The 12092-nt window shown below is 38.3% G+C and overlaps 1 protein-coding gene across 2 annotated transcripts in view; it reads right to left on the reverse strand.

Annotated features, from left to right (window-relative positions):
- Nucleotides 1–299: 299 nt before the first annotated feature.
- The window catches only part of camk1b (calcium/calmodulin-dependent protein kinase Ib), a 32774-nt gene continuing 20981 nt past the window's right edge, over nucleotides 300–12092 (reverse strand). For both annotated transcript variants that reach the window (XM_054616289.1, XM_054616287.1), the window contains exons 4-12: nucleotides 8422–8496; nucleotides 7024–7162; nucleotides 6794–6920; nucleotides 6374–6449; nucleotides 6080–6192; nucleotides 4921–4999; nucleotides 4614–4701; nucleotides 3434–3533; nucleotides 300–3208 (exon numbers count right to left, since the gene is read on the reverse strand). In XM_054616289.1, coding sequence (XP_054472264.1) covers nucleotides 3111–3208; nucleotides 3434–3533; nucleotides 4614–4701; nucleotides 4921–4999; nucleotides 6080–6192; nucleotides 6374–6449; nucleotides 6794–6920; nucleotides 7024–7162; nucleotides 8422–8496 — 895 coding nt within the window. In that variant the 3' untranslated portion in view covers nucleotides 300–3110. The remainder of the gene's footprint in view (nucleotides 3209–3433; nucleotides 3534–4613; nucleotides 4702–4920; nucleotides 5000–6079; nucleotides 6193–6373; nucleotides 6450–6793; nucleotides 6921–7023; nucleotides 7163–8421; nucleotides 8497–12092) is intronic.

The following is a 12092-nucleotide window of genomic DNA, read 5'->3' on the forward strand; positions in this document are numbered from 1 at the left end:
AATAATTAAGAGTAAGAGGAAAACAATTTTTCTCCTTATTCTCTAAGATTTTTCAGAGGGTCTATGTAAATTACTTTTTGTTGAAAATAATAAATATATGAGGTATTATTTCATAAAGACATGAATGAAATCCTACAGATCTGTATTAGTAGCATTATTTCCTGCCCGTGCAAAAAAACCAAATTTGCTTACTGTAAAACATGTATGTGACATGAAATATAAGCTTAAAAATGTCTTCCTTTCTTTAAAAATGAACAAACAAATGGTCTCAGACAGATTATTGATGCATAGACAGGGATTTTAATGTATGTTTCACTTACAAATTGGTTTCAAGCACAAGTCACTTGCTTTCACACTGTGCAGTAGTCACTTTTCACAACCCATGATGCATTGCATCTGTGTATAAAGTAGGTACTGTAACATTTCTTAAAAGGCAACATATTTATGGTACAAATACTCATACAACAAATTCTTATCACACATTGGTTATTCTCTACAAGCGGTAAATGAGCAAGGAGAAAACTTAACACAAATCACTTGTTTATTCTTTGAAATTCATTTTTGGTTTAAGGTTTGTGTAAAAACTTAATTTATTTTGAGTACTCTTGCAATTGAGTGTGCTGAACCAAAAAGAGCTGGAACATGTACATCTTTAATTAATTATCACCAGTAGGCAAATTACAGGAGCTAAATCACACTGCTGGAGATTAATAACAGTGTATGTGGCTATATGTCAAAATAAGCAGAGTTGTTTTTATGATCAGAAGATAAATTGTGATATTGTCAGTCTGCCAACTTTAATACGACTGCAGACAACCGCCTCCACGCCTCAGCTTTCCTGTGCTTGTTTAGGTCTTCCTCTGTCACAGTAATTTATAAAGTACAAACACTTCACACGGAACATCCCAGAGGAATAAATCACTCTTTTAATTACGCTTTACAGTTTGGAGTCACCAGTTAAGTTACAGTCCAAATACATGACAACGTCTATCCAATAGGAATGCAGGATGAAGCTCAAAAATTTGTAAGCAGCAAATTGAAACGTTTATATGACTTTTGTAGCTCTTAAATCATCTGCATGACACACTTTTGAAGAGAATTTTGAATCTGTTCAAAGGGCAAAAATCTCTCCTTTTCCAGCACTCATCTCATGGCAACTGTTGCATCATCACAAGTAGTGTACACACTATTCATTGTTGATCAGGGTATTGACAAGTTCAAGCCACATCATGCAAATCACATCAGTACCAAATGTCTATAGTATCAAAGAGAGAACAAAACAGTTAAAACCAGATCCTGTCAAGCGATCAGCAGATGGATGAAGCTCATTTCGATGGAAGATCACAGCAGGACAGTCCCTCAGTTCATGATTGTATCAAGCCCCAAAATAAAGTATTGAGGATTTGAACAGGCCTGCATTAAGCTCCTTTACATCTGATACTCAACACCATTCTCCTATTCTCCGAACAATTAACATTGTAAAAGAGCCAACTGCTATAAGTTTGTCTATGCAAGTTTTAAAAAGAGTAGGATGAATGAAAAATGAATACAAAGTACATACTCTTCATGCACATACAAACATAAAAAGCACCAATGGATGTACAGTAAAGATGAAGTGAGTCAATCTGATGCATATGCACATTCTTTAATCCAGGTTTCATTTCAAACAGGCTGCATGTGGAGGAAATGTGCCTGTAAAAAAATGTAAGAAGAGAAGGATAGTACAATTACAGTACACAGTGACCGATGCATTTTTGTTTAGGTTTTTTGCATTAACACAATTTACTTAATCCTTTTAAGTAATACTAGTCTTGAGTATGACTAAGCACACTGATCAATTCTTTTTCAGGTTTTTTTTGCACATAATGTACCGTAGGAGTTGTATTAAAATACATGAACACAGTACTTTAATATGCATCATTGAGGGAGCTCGAAAAATATAAATAATATACCCGAAAACCATTTATTTAAAAAAATGAAGCTTGCCAGATTGGTTTTGACAATATTATTGTTTCATTTTGATGTTATTTTCCCTAAGACCATAATGGCAGTGTACAGTATGTACCCAGTCCTGCCATCTGAGATGACAGTACTAAAATTTGAGACAAAAAGACTAAAATTCAATATCAAAGCATTAAATGTGATACATACAAAAGTCTGTGCTGCAAGAAACAGACAAAAAATTTCACACGCTACCCGAAAATAAACACAAACAATCATCCTAAAGGCACCTTAGACAAAGATATATCCCTGTGCTCGAGTGGTTAAAGGGGTTCTGGGTCAAGAAAAGAGAAGGGAGAAAAGCCTTTACCTCACAAAAATCCTAACCTCTGCATTAAAACACTACATCGCCAAAACAAAGGCTACATAGTTGATGGATGTAGTTTTCATTGCATAAACTATTCTGTACTGATTGTCTAAAAAGCGCAACTTAAAGACATAGAATGCAGAGGATTTGACTCAATTTAATTTCAAATACTGAAACATAGTAAATTGCTCTATGCTTTTCCTCCTTAAACACCTTTGCACACAACACTCCATAATTTGCATTGCACTGCGATACTGCATTTTTGCAACAGGGTACATTTCTAAGATAACAAAACATGTGAGGGGAACTCTCTCCTGATCATGCAGATGTTGTCTCTGGATTAAAACTCTACAGCAGGAGGTTAAAAAGACAACAGAGAAATATATAAAACAATAAAACAAACAAAGACACAGGTTGAATCAAAAATCATGAGTAAAAACAGTGTCCAACAAGCTCTGTCCTGCTTCTGCAAAAACAATCCCCCTGACATGCTGGTGGAGGAGGTTATCTTCCCCTCCTTCCTCTGTGTCATCTCCCCATTTCAGCTAATCCCAAACTACCAGCCCAGTCGGTAAAGAAATCCTTCAACAACCTCAAGTCTCCCTACTCCTCCTTTCATCCCATTTTAGGTCTTCCTTCTCAGGCTGGACAGGCTTGCACCCCCTGCAGGCGTGAGGTTGGAATGACACTGTATTCCTAACCAGATAAGGGGGGGAGATGGTGCCTCCAGATCCACAGAGGGGGGTTCAAATTGGAAAGTCGCTGGGATTGATCAGGCAAGTAAGTGGAGCAGGGGCAGGGATCACACCCTGCTGGTCGGGTGGCAGCGAAAGGTGCAGTTGGTCATGGGGTCAGCTCCACCTTCCACGTTTGGGGAGCACCCTCCCTCGCAACAAGCCTCTGAGAGAGAAACAGGACGTTCTATCAGTTCTGTCCCTGTTTTTTCTTTAATCTAATAAACATGCTATACAAGAAATCATAACCGCTGCAGTCAAACATTTTAAAATGTGAATGGCTACAGTAAATTGTTGCTTATTTCATGCTTTAGTTACAGTGTGTGTGAGATAAAAAAAAAAAATACTCAATGGCATGTAGCAGCACTAGTAACTTAACCACGGGTGGTACCTGCATCTTCCTCTGGCAGGGTGGGGTTGAGTCCCTCGGTACTGGTGCCCAGCTGGAGACGCCTCATGTGACGGACCACCGCTGTGGCGTTGAATGCTTGCTGCAGGGGAAGAGACACAAAGGCAATATAACCAGAAAACCATAACATCTCATTCATCTAGACCTGAAAGTTGACCAACTCTTAACCTGACAGCAGCCTAAAGCAGTGGTTCCTGACATTTTCTGCTTAATCACGCTTCAAGGTTAATTTACTGTCATTGTACAAAATAGGGTGGAGCAACAAAATTCAGTTGTAGTCCCTTTATGCTACATTAGAAAAACAGTGTTAAGCATGAGTTGATGAGTCACACAGCCGGAGGAAAGAAGTTGCTCTGGTCGGTCCAACCTGTCTAGCCCGAGAAAGAGGACCTAAACAGGCTGTGGCTGGGGTGGGTTTTATTTTTTAATATCCTTTGAGCTCTTTACTTAGTAGATGGGTACCAAATGATGTTCTAGGCGGAAGCAACTCCTCACAACAGGGTGCACGTCTGTGAGCTGTGAGCTATTAATTTAAAGAGTAATTTTTACCTTCTCAGACTGTTTAATACTTGTGCATTGCCCATTTGACTGACTGCTTGCAGGTTTCTCGAGAACCGCTCAGCCAAACAACTTCACACTTGACACTGCACTTCCTCCGGTCCTCAGCAACACACCCACCAAGTGTTAAGTAAATCGGATAAACGGAATTTGAGAAACACTTACGACAGACATGCATACAAACAGAGACTCCTTCCATTTTAGTTAGATTGTATTTTTCAGAGGCCCTACTCATAAAAAAAACTTGGGTAGCAAAACATTTTTTTAAAAATATTTCCCACACTGGTAATCATCTCAAAACTTCTTGGATTTATCTTGCAACCCTTCAGGGGGTCTCGACCCCAAGGTTTAAAACCACTGCCCAAGAGATATGTTTGCGTCCCAACTCTTTAATGTGTCTAGTAATTTACACATTTTCCATTCCCAAAAGGTAAAATGAAAAAGGAGTGATTCCTAAAGTTCAGAACAAGACCAAAGTTTTTATTATATTATTTCAATGTACTCTAAAAGGCAGAAAAAAGGCAAAAAAAAAAAATCACATGGCATAAATCATGCATGTAAGAAAATCAAAGTGCATCCAAGATAAACTGGAAGTCGGCCTTACCTTCCACTTGCTCTTAGCAAAATTCTTCTTGATCTGAGCACTGACGGACTCGTGGATGTTCTTTTCCAAAGCAGTATCCCCAGCAATCCTGACAAACAGATGAGTAAGCAAACATAAGAGTGTGTTTGCCAAAGCTATAAGTCACATGAAAAGCCGCAGTCATAATCAGTATTTTGTAAGAATCAAGGGCTCCATGATATCCTCAACTGGATTATTTAAAAGAAGTAAATCATTGAAGCTTGAGTATGACGCTTTTGACCAGACGACAGAATGAATGCATCATGATAGAGGAGTATAGGACCAGTACCAAGGGTGCTGCAGGGCCTGATCACAGGTGTATCGTGAGTTGGGGTCTTTCTGCATCAGGTGGACTATAAAGTCTTTAGCTAAAATGAAAGAGAAATGTTAAAATGTTAATATTACAAATGTCAACAGTTACATTGATGTAATAATATTCCATTGCTGTAAATAGGAGAAAACAAAACTTGAGGTAATTCAATGCAATGTTCCAGACAAATTGGCTGCTGTATCAATTGTATAATTTGTTTTAAATGTTGGAAAGATCCTCGTCCAAAGCAGGGAAACGCAAGAGTTCAAGAGCCAGGAAAGGGGTAAAAAAATAAACATGGGATCATTGCCTAGGCCTGTGGGCTAAACACCTGTGAGGTGAAAGGTAGGGATGGATAAAATATTTACTAACTTAGAAAATTTGAGACATCACTCTCTCTTTAGGAGAAAGAGCTTGACTGACTCTGAGAACACAGTGTTGGATAAGAGGTGATATCTGTCTTGTACTTGGCCTCGCTCAAGGTAAGATGTGTCAGGAATGGACACTAACAAGTCCTGGCAGCCTAGTTGTTTTTCCTGCCGGATAAGAAGGTCGATGTGTTGGAAAGTGGAAAACTCCCCTGTTGTACCCACATCAATGTGCCAAACAGCTGTTCAGAGTATTTAGTCTATTTAAAGTGGGAGGTGCGGAGAGGACTTTGCTTAAAAAATGCTTTGGATGAATACTTTTTACTGTGAAGGATTTCATCTTATTACAGTATTTATCAAGGCAATATTGCAAATTGAGATTACTTTAGCAAACATAATTGTACAAGAACATTATCACTCAAAATACATATAATTTCAGCAGAAGTGAATGCAATTTCATTGCATGTAAAAATAAGTTATATATATTAAAAATATATATATATTATGTCATTTTCAGGGATGTTTTCATGCCTGGAAGTTGCATTAAAGAATCCCAGGTTGTTGAGTGTTTCCAGGACATGTGTGGGATGTAGAGTCCACGTTCTACCACACACATACTGTGTGATCTTAAGCATTAAGTTGTGACTGAAAGAAAGGCATCACTGGTATAAACAACAGAAATTCAATTTGTTCCATAAAGCAGCTGAACTTACTCTATTTGCTAAAGAAAGGAGAAAAAATAAAGAAAAATAGCTTAATAAGAGCTGTACCTGAATCAGATATATCATCCCAGTAAGGAGAATCAAACTCATATTCTGCCTTCAGGATCTGTTCAAACAGTTTGGCATCATTCTCATCGTAGAACGGAGGGTAACCACACAACCTGAGGCACACAGTAGAGCACAGATGTCATATTTTCTACTAGGAGCAACCAAGGAGGTTAAAATAATTATCACTGAAGTAATAAAAGCAGTCAGCAAGAAAACAAGGCAATGACTGCATCAATGAAAATACATGTATCCATCCTGTGTTGGGCTGGATCATGTCTTAGAAAGAGTACTCACAGAATATAGGCTATAACACCAATTGACCAGCAGTCCACTGCTTTACTGTAGGGTTTCTGAGCCAACACTTCAGGGGCTGAAAGAAGAAAACAAGGTGATACAAGTACATTAAGACATATATTTACTGTAGAAGTTGTTAATTTTGTATTCGGGACTGTGAGTAAAGTGTTACTGTGGTTGCAAAAGTAATTCACAAAATTTAACTGGATTTTTTTCACTGGGCTAAAATGATTCATGATTTTTAATATCTGTATGAGCCTCCAATAAGCTATGGTGGTTAGATGGTGTTTGATGAAAGATTTTGCATCACAGTGCCAGTCAGATATTGTCATTGGGCTAATATTACATGACTCACGTTTCCCTGCAGTGTAAAACAGATTTATTCTAAGTAGATGTTCAAGATGTCTCTGACTTCTTTACCAACATATCCAGGTGTTCCACATGCTGTAGACATCACACTGCCGGAGCCCTCAATTTTAGACAGACCAAAGTCACTGATCATGATCTTGGAGTCTTCATCCATGCTGTAGTACAGCAGATTCTCTGGCTGCAACGAGGAGGGTTAAAAAACAAAACCAGAGAGCTGATGAGAGTGCCATCACACAAATCATGCAAACTATATCCAGCATGTCTGGTATCTCTGGACTGACCTTGAGGTCACGGTGCACAATGCCCATGTCGTGGAGGTATTTGACAGCATCTAGAATCTGCTGAATGAGCTTACTGGCATCTTTCTCCGTGTAGAAGCCCTTCTCTATGATACGATCGAAGAGTTCCCCGCCAGACACCCTGGACAAAGAGGGAAAGGTTAATTAGTACAAAGATAAAGTATGAAAAGACATGGTGTAAACACCATGTCATGAGGGAAATATAAAATAGAGACTTTGTTAAAGAAATCCCCACTAAACAGAACAGGAAACTTGTTTATTTGCTGTAAATACTGCTGTAATACTCCTTTATGAAATGTACGTCAGTTACACGTCTCTATTAAAAAAATGCGTTAAGATAGAAAGACAAAAGTGTTTTATTGTTGGAGTCAAAAAAGGTCCACCATCGTGTGAATGAAAAAATGTTATGATGGATGCTTGATATTAGACTTAGCAGCCACTAGATGGAGACTTCACTCTGTCTACAGTTAATCTAAAGAGGTTTGTATGAGCCTCCAATATAAACACACTACACACTCAAAACAGACACACCTTAGGAAGGCAAGATGGTGTAATGAAGAAGAAAAACAAGAAATTAAGGAGAAGAAAAATTATAATAATAAAAAGGTTAGAGCTGAGGGAGCGTCTGGTCTTGAGGGGTTTCTCTTTGCAACATATTCTTTGACGTTGTTAGGTCAAGGTAACAATAGATTAGTAGATCCATTATTGTGGTGAAGCACTGGGTGGAAAGAGTCACAAAATGTCCTGCGAGCACACACAATTACTGTTATGAGGGAACACAAATACATTACCGGGGAATGGGGAAGTACTTAAAATAATTTCCCACTAGTCCTTTCTCTGATAAATGTACAGCCATCCTCACTTCCTCTGCCTTTTATGTCTCTGATTTGACGTTGACTGTGATTAATGCATAAATGATTTATGTTTTCTGGAGCCTCGCAGTTAACAGCGCTTCTGATCCTGATCTGTCTTTCTCTCATTCTCTCTCTCTCTCTCTGACATTTCAGGATTTGAGGTGGGTGGGAGGCTGACAGGCTGCAGGTGTGAGGGCGAACTCCCTACTGGTGTTCATGAGTAGGCATAGTACAGTTTTGTGTGTGTGTGTGTGTGTGTGTGTGTGTGTGTGTGTGTGTGTGTGTGTGTGTGTGTGTTTGTGTGTGTGTGTGTGTGTGTTTGTTACAGAGTGCAATTAAATGGCATGTGACGTGCAGCGTGTGGGAGAGAGTTTGAAACACACATCCACGAACACACACACACCACCCACACACACACACACACACACACACACACACACACACACACACACACACACACACACACACACACACACACACACACACACACACACACACACACACACACACACGCGTGAATACTCACAGTTGCATGACAAGGTAGAGGTGTGATTTACTTTCAAAGATCTCTTCCAGAGAAACAATGTTGGCGTGTTTAATCCTGTGAAGAGAGAGAGGGTTCAGACAGTTATTATTATTAACAAATATTGCATGTTTATAACAAACTGGGTCAAGGGTTGCATAATAATACAATTTAATATTAAGCAACAGTGCAAACATTTTTCATCTATTTACCATTTCCTGTCTTTTTACTTACTTCAATGGACTGTGGTGCATAATGCAGCTCATTTGCGTTTCTGCTGGAAGCCTTTTCTAAGATTTGCTCTTCACAAGAGGACCTTTTTTATTGTAAACTAGGGGGATGTAAGGGTCTTTTTGCACCACAAAACAACAATTTTAGGATACAAGAGGGTGTTATGTCTGTTTAAACCTTTCTTTTCGTTTTAAAAAAGATATGTTTTTACTAGCTGTTTCACCTTGGTTTTAAACCTCACTACTTTTTTTGGTATAAGCCAAAAAGTGTTCATAATGTAGTTTACTTAATCTTCCATCAGGTATTTACTGTTGCTTGTGTTTAGTGTGGCTTGTTTAGTGAAAAACATGTTTGTATTTCAAAAAGTCAGGCACAGTATGGGGAAACGTATTGTTTTGTTATCATGCCAGAACTCAGGTATCATATCAGAATTAGAATGAGAAAAAGTCAGATGATACCCAGCCCCAGACCCATGTATACGTACCTTTTGACAACTTAAATACTCTCAATATAAAGGTAACAAACAAAAGTTTTGTTTACATTCAGTGCCTCTCACCACAACACAGTATATGTAGCCTTGAGGTCTAACAAACTACATTTCTTTTCATAAAATGATCTTAATCATTCTCTCTTCTCTCTTCAATATCTGGACTATGAATGTGTGCTTGAAGGTAGGAGGACAAAGACAACACAAAGCCATGTGCCTGAGCTGTACCAGAGGTAACTGTGTACAGTACGAGTCAGCATGAGCTCATGCTGGATTACGCCAATGACTCTTATCCAGATTGTAACAATACATGGACACCCTCATTCATCTGCTTAGCTCAGTGTGGAAGGAGAGATGGACCCAGTGAAGGATGAATGATGGATTAAACCTGCAGAGTGAGCGGACACATGTAAATTGTGTGCGTTGAAGTGTGCACTTACAAATAGTTACAGAAGGTAAAATACGTGCAGTAGAGGTGCATTTCATTTGAAGTTCTGTGCAGGTGTGTTTGTGATGAACTCATGGTGGACAGTGGTCATGGTGATTGTCAGAAAGCTGAAATGTCTATTGAGAGCTGGTGAGTCATCTCAACATAGAAGTCAGGGAATTGGAGGACAGAGGTACAAGCTCTGCAGCTATTAATGACTACATCAGACATCCGGGTAAAATTGGCAGATCTACTGAATCTTTAATCCATATTCTGTTTGGTTTCTCAAATAATAACAAAGATTACAAATGTATTTAAACACAGCCTCAGGTCCTCTGGAATAATATTAATTCTTCTTCGAGTTTTTTCGCTTATATTTGCTTTTGTATTTTCTCACAGCTGTGAGACAATTTTTATTCTATGATGTATTTTCCAGGTCGCTGAGTGGGCTGGCCATAAGACCCATTTGACATTTCATGTTAATACGTCTTTTCAAAGTAGTAACTTCACACCAAACCCCTCTGGCAGTGCTACAAATGAGTTAGTCATGTAATGTGATTAGTCACTGGATTAGTACATGTCTGTGTTTGAGTAAATATTTGGTCTAGATAAAATGTGAAGAGGATGAACAGCCAGCTAACAAATTGGATGAAATCACGTGGCTACAATAGCAGTATATGAAAATCTCAGCATGTTTATTACAGAAGAACATTTTTAGGTGCCAACTGTCTCATGTGGTCAAAAACAAGAGAGCAAGTTTACGTCACTGAAAATTCAGTGTTGTAGGGAGGAATAAAAGAGTAGACGGTCTCATTATATGGCACTATTGTACATTGTTCAGACAAAAGTAGGATTATACTTTGAAATTATTGTTAGTTTGGCTTTGCTTTCTTTTCCAATAACTGGCTGTGATAACACCTTTAACTGGAATGAATAATCTAAAAGGAGGAAATATAGCTTCCATCCGATGATTTCCTGCAAACCAAAAGAAAAGCTAAGATAAAACACTATTTTGTATTACAAATGGTTACAGATGAGAGCAGTGAGACTGAATCCAAACAGTAACATTGTGAACCGTAAAAATCAAAACAATGGTCTAAAAGATTGCAGAGCTGAGGGTGACTTCAGCGTCGGGTGATCAATCTCTGTAGGTTTATCACTATGAGCCACGCCTCTCACATTAAGTGTAGTCATTTGACCCACCATTAAAATGAAAATATTGATTAATGCAGCTTTAAGAAAATACAACTCAGTCAAACCGCGGACTGTCAGTCAGACGTGCTCTGTGAACTGAGGGGGAGTTCAGGACAATGTGTTAAAATGAGTAATGAAACTGAGTCTACACAAACTTCAGGCAAAGCAAGCGAACAATGATTTTCAAGCCAAATTTACTTCATTTTTTAAAACTGTAACTGCTAACAAACCCCCGTCTCTCTCATTCCACCAGCCTCACCTCAGGACGGATCATAGCTGTATATTGGCTGGAGTTGTGTCTCCTGTAACCCAGGCAACAAGAGCTCTAAAAATAACTTGGGACGCAATGTAGATCAGTCATTTTCACCACATCTGAAGAAAGTACGTTCGAACCGCTCCACAATTACAAGGAGTGTTATTGTCACTTGCCTTTGTCTTTATGTAAAAAAAAAACAGGTAGAGAGAAACGTGTGCATGCATTTGATGAAGAGGAATCATGTGTGCTAGATTTTGGAGGCGTGAATGCACCTGGCATATGACTCTGTACTACAAGCAAAACCACTTATATTTGCAACACGATGAGTCTAGAAACAACAGTTACGTTTTTTTGAGGTGTTTAGGGCAAATCACAGAATAAATTGTATGGCACAGTGATCTTTAAGTTGATAATACTAAATAAGTTGAGTGATATATTGTTGTTTTATTGTTGGGTGTGCTTAAGTTAAAGGGTTGCTTCATCCAAATTACAAAAAACATTTTGCAAAACAATAAAAGGGAGGTGAATACTCTTGTGTTTATCGTAACGATGGTCACAGCATTGAATAATTACACGTACACAAACCATTGCAGTAACTTTTTTTCCAGAAACTGCAGATCAGGTTAATCCCATGGATGCATAAAAACAACTGGATAAAGCGTCGGAGGCAGTTCATTCCTATGAAAGTTGCTTAGTTAAATAAGCAAATAAAAGTTTGTCTTCCGAGGAGCCCATAAAGCAAGTGCACTAGCCTTTACTTAACTAGTTCCAATGAATACACTTCACAGTGAGGTCTGTTTATTTCCTGACTAACCAGGACATTGTTTCCTGAAATACAAGTTGGTCTTGAATTTTCTACCAGATGGTTAGATACCAATAGGTGTGTTTTGTTTTCAGTCATTTGAGTGAACTGGCCCTTTCTTCACTGAATATATGAATCCAAATATATGGATCAAAGTCTTACGGTGATAAAGCTCAATATGATGCATTTTAGATGCACCTATTACTACAATATATATTATGTACAACATGTGATATCTAGTAATGTGACACAACTTAAATTATGTAGTAATGGAGAT

This window comes from Anoplopoma fimbria, chromosome 17 (assembly GCF_027596085.1).
Source record: "Anoplopoma fimbria isolate UVic2021 breed Golden Eagle Sablefish chromosome 17, Afim_UVic_2022, whole genome shotgun sequence".
Lineage (NCBI taxonomy): Eukaryota > Metazoa > Chordata > Actinopteri > Perciformes > Anoplopomatidae > Anoplopoma > Anoplopoma fimbria.